This window comes from Typopeltis vanoorti, chromosome 14 (genome assembly GCF_054136105.1).
Source record: "Typopeltis vanoorti isolate ZY-2024b chromosome 14, IOZ_Tvanoo_1.0, whole genome shotgun sequence".
In the NCBI taxonomy this organism is placed as follows: domain Eukaryota; kingdom Metazoa; phylum Arthropoda; class Arachnida; order Uropygi; family Thelyphonidae; genus Typopeltis; species Typopeltis vanoorti.
The window spans coordinates 104387031-104400459 of NC_143562.1; the positions used below are offsets into that span (position 1 = coordinate 104387031).

Genomic DNA, 13429 nt, shown 5'->3' on the forward strand with positions numbered 1-13429 from the left:
GACCAAAGACTAGAGACCACAGATATGAGAGTCCTGAGAAAGATTATAGGCGTGAACAGATGGCATCAATGGCAGTATCATATTAAAAACGAGGATATTAGGAAAGAACTTGACATTGTCAGCATCCAGGAATGCGTTAGGAGAGCTAATCTCAAGTGGTATGGTCACTTAAACAGAATGGGCAAGGAAAGATTAGCAAAACAAGTGTTCTCTGCCAGGTTGGCAGCAAAACAACCCAGAGGAAGACCAAGATATAGGTGGATTGATACAGTAGAAAGTGCTTTAGATGATAGAAATATAAGATCTGATAATGTTGGAGTGTTGACAAGTAACAGACTGATTTGGAGGAAAATTGTAGATAGGAAATTAATAATGATGTAATTTCTTTTCATGTAGTACTATCATATCCTGTACACCCCTTGAGGGTACATGGCAGGAATTTGATGATGATGATGGCAAGCTTTATAATAAAAAGGGAAGGCTCTGCAGGAATGGAAAGAATGTGTGGTAATTCCATTGCATAAGGGTGGTGCAAAGACCAATATATCCAACTATCGACCAATTAGTATCTCAGGAGTGTTGTGAAGATTTTGGAAAAATTGGTTAGGGCTTGCATTTAGAAATGGCTTGACAGTGAATCTCTACTTTGCAATGAGCAACATGGGTTTACTATGGGAAGGTCATGTTTTAGCAACTTGCTCACATTCTATAACAATGTTACCATTGAACTAGACAAGGGGAATGGATACACCATGATACTTTTGGATTTTGCTAAGGCTTTTAACAGAATATAGCATGGTAGACTGTTACATAAATTGGAGAATATGGGTTTGGATTATAGAATATTAGCATGGATAAGAGGATTGCCGACTAAGAGATATCAAAAGTGATATATGGGGGATGTAAGCCTGCAAGAGTTAAGATTTAAATGAGTCAGCACCTGCAGAACACAAGAGATGGGCATCTCTGCTGCACTGTTCTGTAGATCGTGCTCCTTTAAAAGAGTCATATCTGGTGCCTCCCCAGATGGCACCAGACTTCTCCCTGGGTATGAGTATATTGACCTTTTCAGAATGAGGATCAATGTGCTGTCCACTCGAGCTCGATGGGGATAGTGACGACTCAGACTGTAGGGATGGCTGCCACTACAGTGAGACATTGTCTCATATAGCCCAGTGTTGCTTCCGCACTGATGAGATCTGCATGCAGACACATGATGCCATGATCTCCATTCTGAACAACCGCTTTAAGAGCAAAAGTTGGGAGACAGAGGTGAAACCACATTATAGGACCTCCACAGGTTTGCTTAAGCCAGACTTAGTGATTAAAAGTAATGGTGACGTTTGGGTAGTTGATGCCCAGGTGGTAGGAACATGGTGCCCACTAGCCTATAGCCATTATAATAAGGTAAACTATTATAAGAATAACCTCCTGTATCGAGTTAGTAAGATACAGGAGGAGCATGGGGCAACTCCAAGGTTTACCAGCGCCACCTTCTCTTTACATGGCGTATGGAGTACATATAGCTATAAAGACTTAAAACAGCTTTGGCTTACACAGAAGGATATAAGAATTCTTCCCTTGAGGGCCCTACAGGGCACACTGGCGGCATGGCATTGACACCAGAGAATGACTACAATGATAACTAGAACAGGCATAGGGTAAAACACTTGTAAAGGCTTATGTCTATATCAAGTCTGGACGTGATGTAAGGGTAGTACTGCCCATAATCAGCCATTATCATCGTCATCGTTCGGTAGCATCCTCTAGCAAGTTGAAGGAGATGAGCAGCTCTTCTCCATTTCTCTCTGTCTGTTGCTTCCATCATTCTTAAACCAGTCCATTCCACGATGTCATTAAACCACTCTCTAGTTGGACTTCCACGTCTTCTCTTCCCCTCAACTTTCCCTTGTAATATGGTTCTTGTCAGGTGTCCCGAAGAATCTCTCAGAAGATTTCCTGCAAATCTGGTCTTTCTTTGCATAATATTCTTGAGCAGTGTTCTTTCCATCCCAACTCTTATAACTTCTTGATTTGATATTCTCTCTATATAGCTAATCTTTTCTATCTTTCTATAACACCACATTTCCAAAGCATTAATTCTTTCCATATCTCTCTTTCTGAATGTCCATGACTCACTTCCATAACTTGCAATACTCCAAACTGTTGCTTTAACTATTCCAACTCTAACACCTATTTTAATATTCTTGTTTATTAAAATTCTCTTCATTTCCATAAATGCCGATTTAGCTTTGCCTATTCTATTTCTAATGTCCAACTCTGAAGTTCCTTTCTCTGAGATCCAGCTACCTAAATATTGAAATCTATCCATGTCTTCTAAAATCTTTCCTCCACATCTTATCTTTGCATTATCTCCTATTTTTCTGCCCATTATCATTATCTTGGTCTTCTTTGTGTTAATCCTTAGTCCATATTCTTTACAAGAGTTTTCAATTCTTTGAACAATTTGTTGTAACGCATTTTCATTTTCTGCCATCACCACTACATCATCCGCATATCTTAAGTTATTAATGATTCTTCCGTTTATTTTTATTCCTTCTTCTACATCCTCAAGTGCCTCTCTAAGCATTTGTTCACTATAAAGGTTAAATAATAATGGTGATAACTTGCATCTTTGTCTAACTCCTCTCTCCACCAGGAATTCTCCTGTTTCCTCTCCATTTACACATACTGATGCTATTTGTGACTAATATAATCTCTTTAAAATTTTCCAAGTCATAAGAGTCAATATCTTCTAGAATGTCAAAAAGCCTTTCATGTTTCACTGTATCAAATGTCTTTTCAAAATCTAGAAATCCCAAAAACAACTTTCCACCATGGTTTAGTGTTTTCTCCCCAATAATTCTTAGACAAGTTATAGCCTCTCTAGTTCTTCTGTTGGTTTGGAATCCAAACTGTTCCTCATTCATTTCTTTTTCTATTTTATTCCTAATTCTCTCTAAAATTATTTGCACCATTCTGGTGCAATAATTCTCTTAGGAATAAAATAGTAATTTTTGCTGTGTGAGTTATGACTTATTGTTCTAAAATTATTACAGTCTATAAAACTCCAGTCTTTTTTAGAATGGGGATAAAAATTGATCTAAGCTCCTCTGGTTATTCTTGTCCTTCATAAATTCTGTTAATAACTTGCCACAACACTTCCATACCTTTTTCACCTATATTCCTTATAAGTTCTATCTGTATACCATCTATTCTAGGCGATTTTCCTTCTTTCATCTTTTGAATTGCTAGATTCAATTCTTCCCTCATGATGCACAGGCTCTACCCACTATGTTCTTTCCTTTGATTTTTTTCCTGTCTTCATAAAGTTTATTTACATATTCTTCCCATCTCTGTAATATCTTCTCTTTTTCTATCAGAATTTCACCTCTTTCATTCTTGATTGCTCCAGTCCTTTGCATCTATCTCCTTCCTGTCATCATATTCATGTTTTTATAAACACCTTTTATGTCCTTTCTTTCTGCCTTTGTTGTTGTATCTGTACTTATTTCATCTAAATAATCAGTACAAAGATTAAAAAAAAAAAAAAAGTGGTGTACCATAAAGATCAGTACATTCATATTATTGGGAAGGATTTGACAAGCGACATACAGCTATTTGCTGACGATGCAAAGATAGGTAGGGTAATCAGGAATGCTGCTGATATGCAGTACCTGCAGAATGATTTGAATAGGCTGGAATTGTGGGCATGGGAAAATGGATGTCAATAAATGTAGTCATGCACTTCAGCGTGATTAGATATCCAATGTCGTATTATGTTAATGGGATTATGCTTGAAGAAACTGATGAGGCTAGGAAAGTTCAGGGGTTGTATTGAGTTGTATTAGCAACGATTGCTAATACAACTCAAAAGATAATTGCAATGCTGAAACGAACATTCACATGTAAAGGTAAGGATGTCGTTTTGCCTCTTTATAAGGCCTCAATAAAACCTCACTTGGATTATTGTGTGCAGGTCTATTCTCCTGGTTTCTGTTTGATTCTGATATATTGGAGAGAGAGTGCAAGGAGAGTGTTAAAAATGATATCAGGATTATGGAATACTGAAGACAGATTGAGAATTTGTAGGCTGCAGACACTAGCAAATAGGAGAAAGAGGGGGTGTTATGATTAAGACTTACAAACTTCTGAAAGGATCATACAGGATGGAATTTTTCAATTTATGGAGGGTGGTGAAGGGACAGGTCCAAACGGTTAGCCTAGTGGCTGTGTGCTTTGCAACCATATGCCTGTGGAAGGAGTGTCCTAGGTTCAATTTCTCATCTGTGACGTGAGGAGCTGAAGGATCTTCCTCAGCCATAGTCAAGTTAGCCAGTCTTGGGCATGGACAGTAGAGTTTTTTCCCCAGTTTATCCTGGGGTTTTTCATTTCATCAAAGCAGGCAAACTGGCCTTGAGAACTCAACACTACAGGACATAGGATACACCAGGGTGTAGCACTGACCACCTTATTCTGTGAATGGTATGAGGTCTGATGATTAATAAACCCTTGACACCACAAGGTAAAAGAGGGTATAAAGAAGATGAGATGAGATGAGGTGAAGGACAAGAGTGCATCCTTGGAAGCTGAGAATGAATGCCACTAAGAAGGGGGCAAGAGCTAGATTTTTCTCTCATTGGGTGGTGCATAATTGGAATAGATTGCCATTGGATGTTGTGAGTGTAAGCAGTGTGAATGAATTCAAGAAAAAGTATGATAGTTGGTGCGTGTAGTATGTGGTCTCCCTCGATGAGTCCCTGGATGTCTCTCTTAATAAGAATAATAATAATAATGTATAAAACAAACACTGCAGGTGTTCAAATATTTTAGAATCCACTTTTCTTTGGAAAATTGCTAGAGGTGTTATTCAAGTGATTGCTAGCTATGTTTATATGATAGCAGTTTTGGTGAAAAGTGAATGTCTCGTGAAACCTAAATCTTTCCACTTTAAAAGGACCTCAAAAATTTTGTAGTAATCTGGAATTTCTGTAAGCCATACTAGGATGTTTTTACATACATCATAAATTGCAACTTCATCTTCATAACACATCACTTGAATACTTTGAGCCATTTGTCTTGGAAAGCATGTCTTAATTGTTTTTAGTTGATGACAAAACAACTATTTTCTCTACTTTCTGGTTCCTTAATTTTGCCTCTGGTTTAGCATTACTTCAAAAAAAAATTGAAATGTTTGCATTTACTGTCTATAATGAAGAGCGAATTTTTATAAATTATCCATTAAAATAATTCAATAGGAATGACAAATAAACAACAGAAAATGATCAACATTAGCAACATACCCAGACTAGTTTTTTACAATGCTATGTCAATAATGCAATCCAGTCTCCGAATCGTCTCGGCAAGATAACTGTGTTTTTTAAATGACACTATTAGAATCTTTTCATCACATAAGATGTTCAAGTGTATAATTACACTAAGATAATTCATGTTGTGAAGTGTGAAAATAAGCTTATGCCAATATTACATTACAACTGGACACCTACTTAAAGAGGGTGTTTGTAGAATAATGAAAATATAAATTTGTCTTATTGGCAGTGAAACAAAATGAGAATTAGTCTTCTTAATTTCATTTTTTCGTTTAATGGTATCTCTGATTTTTATACGAATGATAATGACTTGCAAGTTATACAAAATTTCAAAATTAATCTGTAGATAAAGGGTAGGCTTAAGTTAATACCAGAGGGCAAGAAATAAATAGTACCGCCTTTCATCATAGATTGGAATCACTTCATATTTTGGAAACAGATGTTAGGTTTATCTTAAAGAATATCTTAGTTCTTCAAAAAAAAATTGAAATGTTTGCATTTACTGTCTATAATGAAGAGCGAATTTTTATAAATTATCCATTAAAATAATTCAATAGGAATGACAAATAAACAACAGAAAATGATCAACATTAGCAACATACCAAGACTAGTTTTTTACAATGCTATGTCAATAATGCAATCCAGTCTCCGAATCGTCTCGGCAAGATAACTGTGTTTTTTAAATGACACTATTAGAATCTTTTCATCACATAAGATGTTCAAGTGTATAATTACACTAAGATAATTCATGTTGTGAAGTGTGAAAATAAGCTTATGCCAATATTACATTACAACTGGACACCTACTTAAAGAGGGTGTTTGTAGAATAATGAAAATATAAATTTGTCTTATTGGCAGTGAAACAAAATGAAAATTAGTCTTCTTAATTTAATTTTTTCGTTTAATGGTATCTCTGATTTTTATACGAATGATAATGACTTGCAAGTTATACAAAATTTCAAAATTAATCTGTAGATAAAGGGTAGGCTTAAGTTAATACCAGAGGGCAAGAAATAAATAGTACCGCCTTTCATCATAGATTGGAATCACTTCATATTTTGGAAACAGATGTTAGGTTTATCTTAAAGAATATCTTAGTGCAAACTAATTAAAATAAATACAGCACACATAAAACTAATTAAACACACGTTTAATCAATCCTATATTTCATATCAGTTGCTGAGACATTGTCAGGGAAACAATATTAAAATTGCAAGAAACAATAAGTGAAAAAATTAGACTGAAAGCCTAATGTGCCATGAGTGATACCCTCTATGGGTGCTGTTGGCTAGCTTTAATTGAGTGGAGGCCTAAGAATTAAACTTTCCCAAATCTTGGGAAGCTTAATACAACCATCTTTATTAAGATTTGGTTGATCTTTTTAAATCTGCTGCTGATTCTAAAAAAAGTCTTTCAAATCTTTATTAGTTGTGGTGAAGTATATTAAGTCTAAATAGTCAATAGTCTATGAAGGAATTAACTTATTAAATTAATTACATAAAATACTATCGCTCACCTGGTCATAAATAAAACTTCATCATTATGTTTATTGGTGGCCAGCATGATAAAATAACTTGAATGAGATGATGTTTTAAAATGAAAAAAAAAAAAAAAAGAAAAGAAGAAGTGTAAATTATGGAAAGAAAAGAATACATTTTGTGTGCATTTAGGAGGAGGCTGAAAATTTACTTGCCATGTATCTCTTCTGATAACACCTGTTGCAAATAGATTTCTGGAGCTCTGACTATATACATTCCATAATTTTTCCATTATGGCATGAAGTTCTTAATTTTTTTTTTTTTTTTTGAATTCTCATCTATCTTGCAAGTTTTTTAAAATTAAATTTAAAAAAAAAGTCTGGGCAATTTACTTTTAACCTATTCTTAGTGAGAACAATGAATAAGAGTATAATCTTCAAATGGTACTCCTCAGTAAACCATGATGTATGCACCAAATCTGGATATTTTTCTCCCTCAATATGATAGCAATATCAATATCTTTGTCTTGCAGTTCTGTAATCAGATCATATAACATAATTTTATTTTTTTTATATCAATCTACCCAGAAAGGTTGTAAACCTATTGTGCATTAGTAACATAAGGAAACACTAAGCAGGGCAGTGATCTCATACAATGCAGTAAAATTCATCTTCCATCTAAAGACATCCATGCCTATGGTGAAATTTGAGCTTGTAGCCTACTAGAGAGCAGATATGTTAGCCACTTGACCAACAAATTCACTTTGTTGGTCAAGTGGCTAACATATTTGCAATATAAGTTTAAATGGTTTAACAGCCATAGTTAACAACAGTTTTATGTAAGTCAGTTTGATGGCAAAGATCAGTGATAAGGCAACTGGAAATGTAAATTTATGTGATGAAAATCAAAGTGATGATGTATGATTCATGACTTATTTTTAACAGTAATAATAACACCAACTGAACTATTTTATAAAAAGATGTTTTATTAATTGGTTATATTGCTGAATTTCAAATCAGCATCATCATCAGAGCACAACACAGCATGTATATGTTACAGTGAGTAAGTGAAACATGAAAATAAGAAAAGTGAAAATAAGTCATGAATAACCATCAACACATAAGATTATCAGTTAGACTGATGATGTATGATGTTATATAACAATGATGAAGCTGAGCATAACTTTAGCAATCATCAGTGTTGATCCAGTTTTTGAACTTTTTGCTGAGTGATCCTTTTAGTAATTAGAATCTTAGTAAACATCTACAAAAGACTACACCAATTTTGTTCTTGATATGAACCCTGACTTTCATCTTCCAGACTGAAAGGTTTAAATATTTTAGAAAAGATGCTAGAATACATTTCTTTGACAGGACAAGCATTTAAATACTCTTTTTTTTCTCTTCTCCATTAGAAAGGGAATGGCAGTGTCCTAGACATCACTTATATCCATTATACCTGAATGTTTTTTTTTTTATCCTGCAAAGGGAATAGGGTGGAATTCTTTAAGCTCTAATAACTTTGAAAATTAGAGAAAGGGAAAGAAAGAGGAAATAGCTGGTCTTCACCATTAGCTCTCACTGAAAGCTGAGTCCATGGCTACTGATGATTTTAGAGAGAGAGAGATAGGGCCAAGAGCATAGTAGACAACTGCAGTCATCTCATAATCCCAAACCCTATAACACTAATATTGTTAGTGTTATAGGGTTTGGGATTATGAGATGGATGCCATAGATGCCAGAGCCCCCCCTCCCCTAGTTAATCTATAAAAGGTAGATAAATATTGTTTGCTCTATGAAACTTTAAAATTTAAATTTCTAAAATTACAGTTTGTGAAGTTTGATTACCTTCTACAAGTGCATCTTCATACTGCATTACTACTTAAAGGAGCAAAGTCCTTAAATTTGCCTTTTATTAAGGCTCTTAAGTTTCAGTAGCCTGATGACTGTCTCTCTCTCTGACAGCCATCTTCTAATATCAACAACTGTTCAAAATACCTGTCAAGCCAGTAGTAATCAAACAGAAAGTAAATTAAAAGTACTAATGAACACAAATATATACCCCAGCTGTTTTCATTACAGAAGATAAAAAAAAGTGAAACATTATTGTGTTCCAAAATTTAGATACCTACACTGCCTAGTAACATGGTCAAACTCAAAATCTTCTTCTAAAAGACAATTTTCTGGTCTAGATTCTGCATTCAGTTCCCCTTTTAACTGCCAGTCCTTCTCCTTGAAATTATTTTCTTCCAATTCTTGTATGTCTTTTAACAACTGCAAAAGATTAAAAAGTCAATATATCAATATGTATTATCTAGCATCCCAAATATTTTTTTATATTTTTTATATATTATATATATATTTTTTTTTTCATTTGCATTCTAATAAAATGTATGGTACATTGCCCTGATCAATAAATGGACTTTTTGTTTGGAGTAAACATTAATGTTTACTCCAAATTACCTCTGCCAATATCGCATATGTATTTATAAGTAGCGTTTTTCTTCCTTAGGAGTATTTCCCCTAATTTATAATAAGGGAAATACCCTTTAGCACATATGTAAGTCAATTGTTTACTGCATAAAGTATTTATTGTTGAAAACTGTCTTCATTTTCTGCCAGGAAAGCGCATTAAAAATCATAAGTGTGTTAATCTCAAGCTGAGCACTTTATTTTTTGGTGAGTTACATACAATATGTAATGTTTTTTTTATGTAAAAAATTATTTTTATAGTAATGGCCACTTAGAGCACTTTTACGATATTAATAAAACACGTTTGTTAATAGGGATAGACCCACCCACCCACTGTAAACTGCCAAGGTAACAACTGAACAAGACTGAAGATACATTCGGTTTCGATCAGCACATGAGACTCAACCTTCGTGAACTTCTTTATAAGTGTTCCAATCTCTTCAATAGTGAATTAATTGAGGGAGAAATAGATTTAAATGAGGAGAAACTGGTACAATTAATAGCTGCCGTCGAACCAAATGGCGGGGAAAGTCCCCGAAGATTCTGCTTGTGATGAATCCGTTAAAGAAATTAGCAGAAGGATTGGACTTGGCAAGAATGTTAAGAAGTTATTTTAAGGATAATGATCCCTCAATGGAACGCAGAAAATTCACAAAACAATTGGATATTTGTTTAGCTTCATATTCTGAACTTAATTAAAAATTGCAGCATAGTGGTAAGCAAGGTCTTATTACTGACTTCTTGATAACTAAACCAGCCGAAGTAGGCAATGAGAATTATGCAAAGGATATCCAAGAGATTTCAAGTGATGACAACGTCCAGCCAATCGTAAATAAAGAACACCTGCGAAATGTCTGTTTTGAAGACAGTGATGACGATTAAAATATGCACTTTATTTTATTTTACCTAAAACATTTATGTATTATGTGCAATGAAGTTTGTGTACAATTTATAATTTTTTACTATGTATTTGTTTCATAGTTTATGTTTTCTTAACTTACATGAATTACCTGAATTAAATAAAAAAATATATTTTTGTTGGATTTCATTGTCTATATAATCTTTTAAAAAAAAACACGATTTCAGAACCTAACCATACTTTTTCTATGTGATCTGAGTCTCGCATAACGCAATTTATATAACGCGACATTTTCATGGAACCTAACATCCACGTTATACGAGGGTTACCTGTGTGTGCATACATATATATATATATATAAATAGCTGCCATTCTATAAAACTAAGTGCCATATTATCAAACAACTTCTATTAAGGTAATAAACAGGTAAGCTAAAAAAATAATAATAATAAAATAAAATAGAAAAAAATATGTTTAATTCATAATCCTTAATCAATCCTCATTATCAATTTATAATGATCAATCTGACCATTATATCTAACTGTTATTACAAATGATAAGCACAGCAAGCAGAATTAAATAAAGTCACCACTTTAATGACAGTTAAAGTTTGCATTTGGCATTATTTCTCTTTCAGTGCAGTTCTACAAGTCATTTAAAGTAGGATAAACTGCATATGAAGTCAGAAACACTGGTTACAAAATAATAATAATTATTATTATTATTACGTGACACTTCCAGGGAGTCCAAAGACTCATCGAGGGAGGGCACGTACTCTACAACTTTCCTGCTCCAAATCCACCACCTACAGTGAACCACATCATCTACACCAATACCATCTACTGCCCACCACCACTAGTACTTTCACCGAAAATCACAAACATCCATGCCCACAGCAGGATTTGAACCCGCAGCCTTTTGGATGGAGAGCAGATATGCTAACCACTCAGCCCACCAGGCTGGCATGAAATGATATTGAAATGAAATAATTATAAACAAAATGGCCAAGTTAATCCTGATATTTGATTTTTTTTACATCATATATTTATTATTATTTTTATTACATGACACCTCCAGGGAGTCTAAAGACTCATCGAGGGAGGGTACACCTACTCTACAACTCTCTCTCAATCCACCAACTACACCAACGTCATCTACCACCCACCACCACCAGTATTTCCACAGACAATCACAAACTTTCATGCCCACAGTGGGATTCAAACCTGCAGCCTTTTGGCTGGAGAGTGGATACGATAACCATTCGGCCATTCAGACTGAAATAGAGCTTTTATGGGAGAGAAAATCCCATTTCACTTATGGAAGAGATATTGCATGCTAAATTGTAAAACACCTCACTACAGCTGTCCATGAGTATTTTATATACTGATATTTTTCTAGCATTTAGGGCTTGTTTGTTTATTGGTTTAATGGTCATGCTGCATCAGAACACATGTAATAAATAAGCAGTATGCACAGGTCTAAAGTCCATATATAAAAACAGAAATAATAATAATAAATGAAGCATTTCTTAGAAGTACAAAGTAATATGAAAAATTATAAAGAAAAAACAGTGTAGAAAAATAAATGTAAAAGATGAATATATAACAGAGTTAAAAGTATTAAAACATGCATAAAAAGGAGACCTCAATAAATGTCAGAACTGGTCTGAGTAATGGCCCTTCCAATAATTCATAGCATTATACACATCCAAAAGAGTGTGTGTGCTTTGCATTATGGGGTACTAAGGCAATTGATGTGAAATTATTAGGTTCTATATATAAGCAGCCCAGTCATCAAGATGCTTCATGAACAAACATTGTTTGCTTACACTTGAAGAAAGGATTAAACCAAGAATATAATTTCTGGACATCTTTAATTTATAATAAGTATAGAATTTATGAGATGGTAAACATTAATGCTCTGCAAAAATTTAAAAACCAGGTGGCACTCTGAGGCTGATAAAATCTGCCTGAGTGTATAGAGCTCAGACAGATTACGAAAGCGACTAAAATAATAACTGCACTCGTTGGTGAAATGAGGACATCGGATTAAAGTATGAATTATGGGTGGTCTGGTGTCACACAACTCACACATAGGTATGTCATCAGTCCTCAACAGGAAGGAGTATAAAATAACTATGACCTATGCAGCAGAGCAAATTCCTCTGTTTGAACACTGTGCAGACTAGATTGCCATAATTTAATTTTAGGCTTAACCTCCCTACCAGTCTTGACATATATACTGCTTGGAAAGAAGTCAATGAACACCACTATGGGCAAGGTGCATCGTGTGTGTGTCATGTGTTTGTAGCCATTATAAACTGCAGGAATATGACACTTCTAAGTTAGTGTAACTTAGAAGTGTCATATTATTTTCCAAACAGATAAGCCATTTATACAAATGGCTTATCTGTTTGGAAAATTGGGCCATCCCAGGTCAACAATCAGTGATACCATACCGAGATGGAAGCTCAGGAGTCAACTGCAAGTGCTACTCTCAGTGGAGGACCCACAATACTCACCAAATCTGACCATAGGATGCCATGAAGAACAATATGTAAAAACTGCCATTCGTCAGCTGACACATTGGATGCAGAGTTCCAGGCATTGATTGGAACATGAATCTGCACAAAAACATTCAGAACCAAGGTACAAAACATGGGTTTCAAGATAGGACTGCAATATTCCCACCAACATTACATAAACTGACATGTTGCATCATCTTCAGTGGTGCAAAGAGCATTTATAGTGGGATGTAGAAGCTTGGAAAGCTGTCTTATGGAGTGATGAATCATGCTACACCCTCTACCAAGCAGATGGATGGGTGTGGTGAATGTCTCTTACCAGAGCACACAAACGCAACTATAAAATTCAGAAGTGTTCAATGCGATGGTATGGTTCTGCATTTCCTGGTTTGGCCTTGGACTGGCTTTAAGCCTGGTTTGTGGTGCCATGAACATTAAACTCCACGAGGTATCTGAACATTCTGGACATGCAATGCTTCCCTTTGTGACGTTTCTATGGAACTGACCACTGTCTCTTTCAGCAAGACAATACACATTATCATAAGGCTGCAGTTGTAATTGTGTGGTTTGTAGACATGAATGCCACCACACTTGACTGGCCTCCATAAAGCCCTGATCTCAATCCTATCAAACATCTGTGGAATTAACTAGAACATTAGGTGAGGTCAAAGGATGTCCACCCCATAACAGTCCAGGATTTCATTACATGCCTACAGGAAGAATGTCCCAAAATTTGCATTGTTTGCTATCATATGCTTAAGGAAAAT

The 13429-nt window shown here is 34.9% G+C and overlaps 1 protein-coding gene across 1 annotated transcript in view; it reads right to left on the minus strand.

Moving 5' to 3' along the window:
- The window catches only part of LOC150099817 (U3 small nucleolar ribonucleoprotein MPP10-like), a 114075-nt gene that overhangs the window by 54124 nt on the left and 46522 nt on the right, over positions 1-13429 (minus strand). Inside the window, exon 5 of the mRNA XM_090403678.1 lies at positions 8940-9081. Within this exon, the coding sequence (XP_090259804.1) occupies positions 8940-9081 (142 nt within the window). The remainder of the gene's footprint in view (positions 1-8939; positions 9082-13429) is intronic.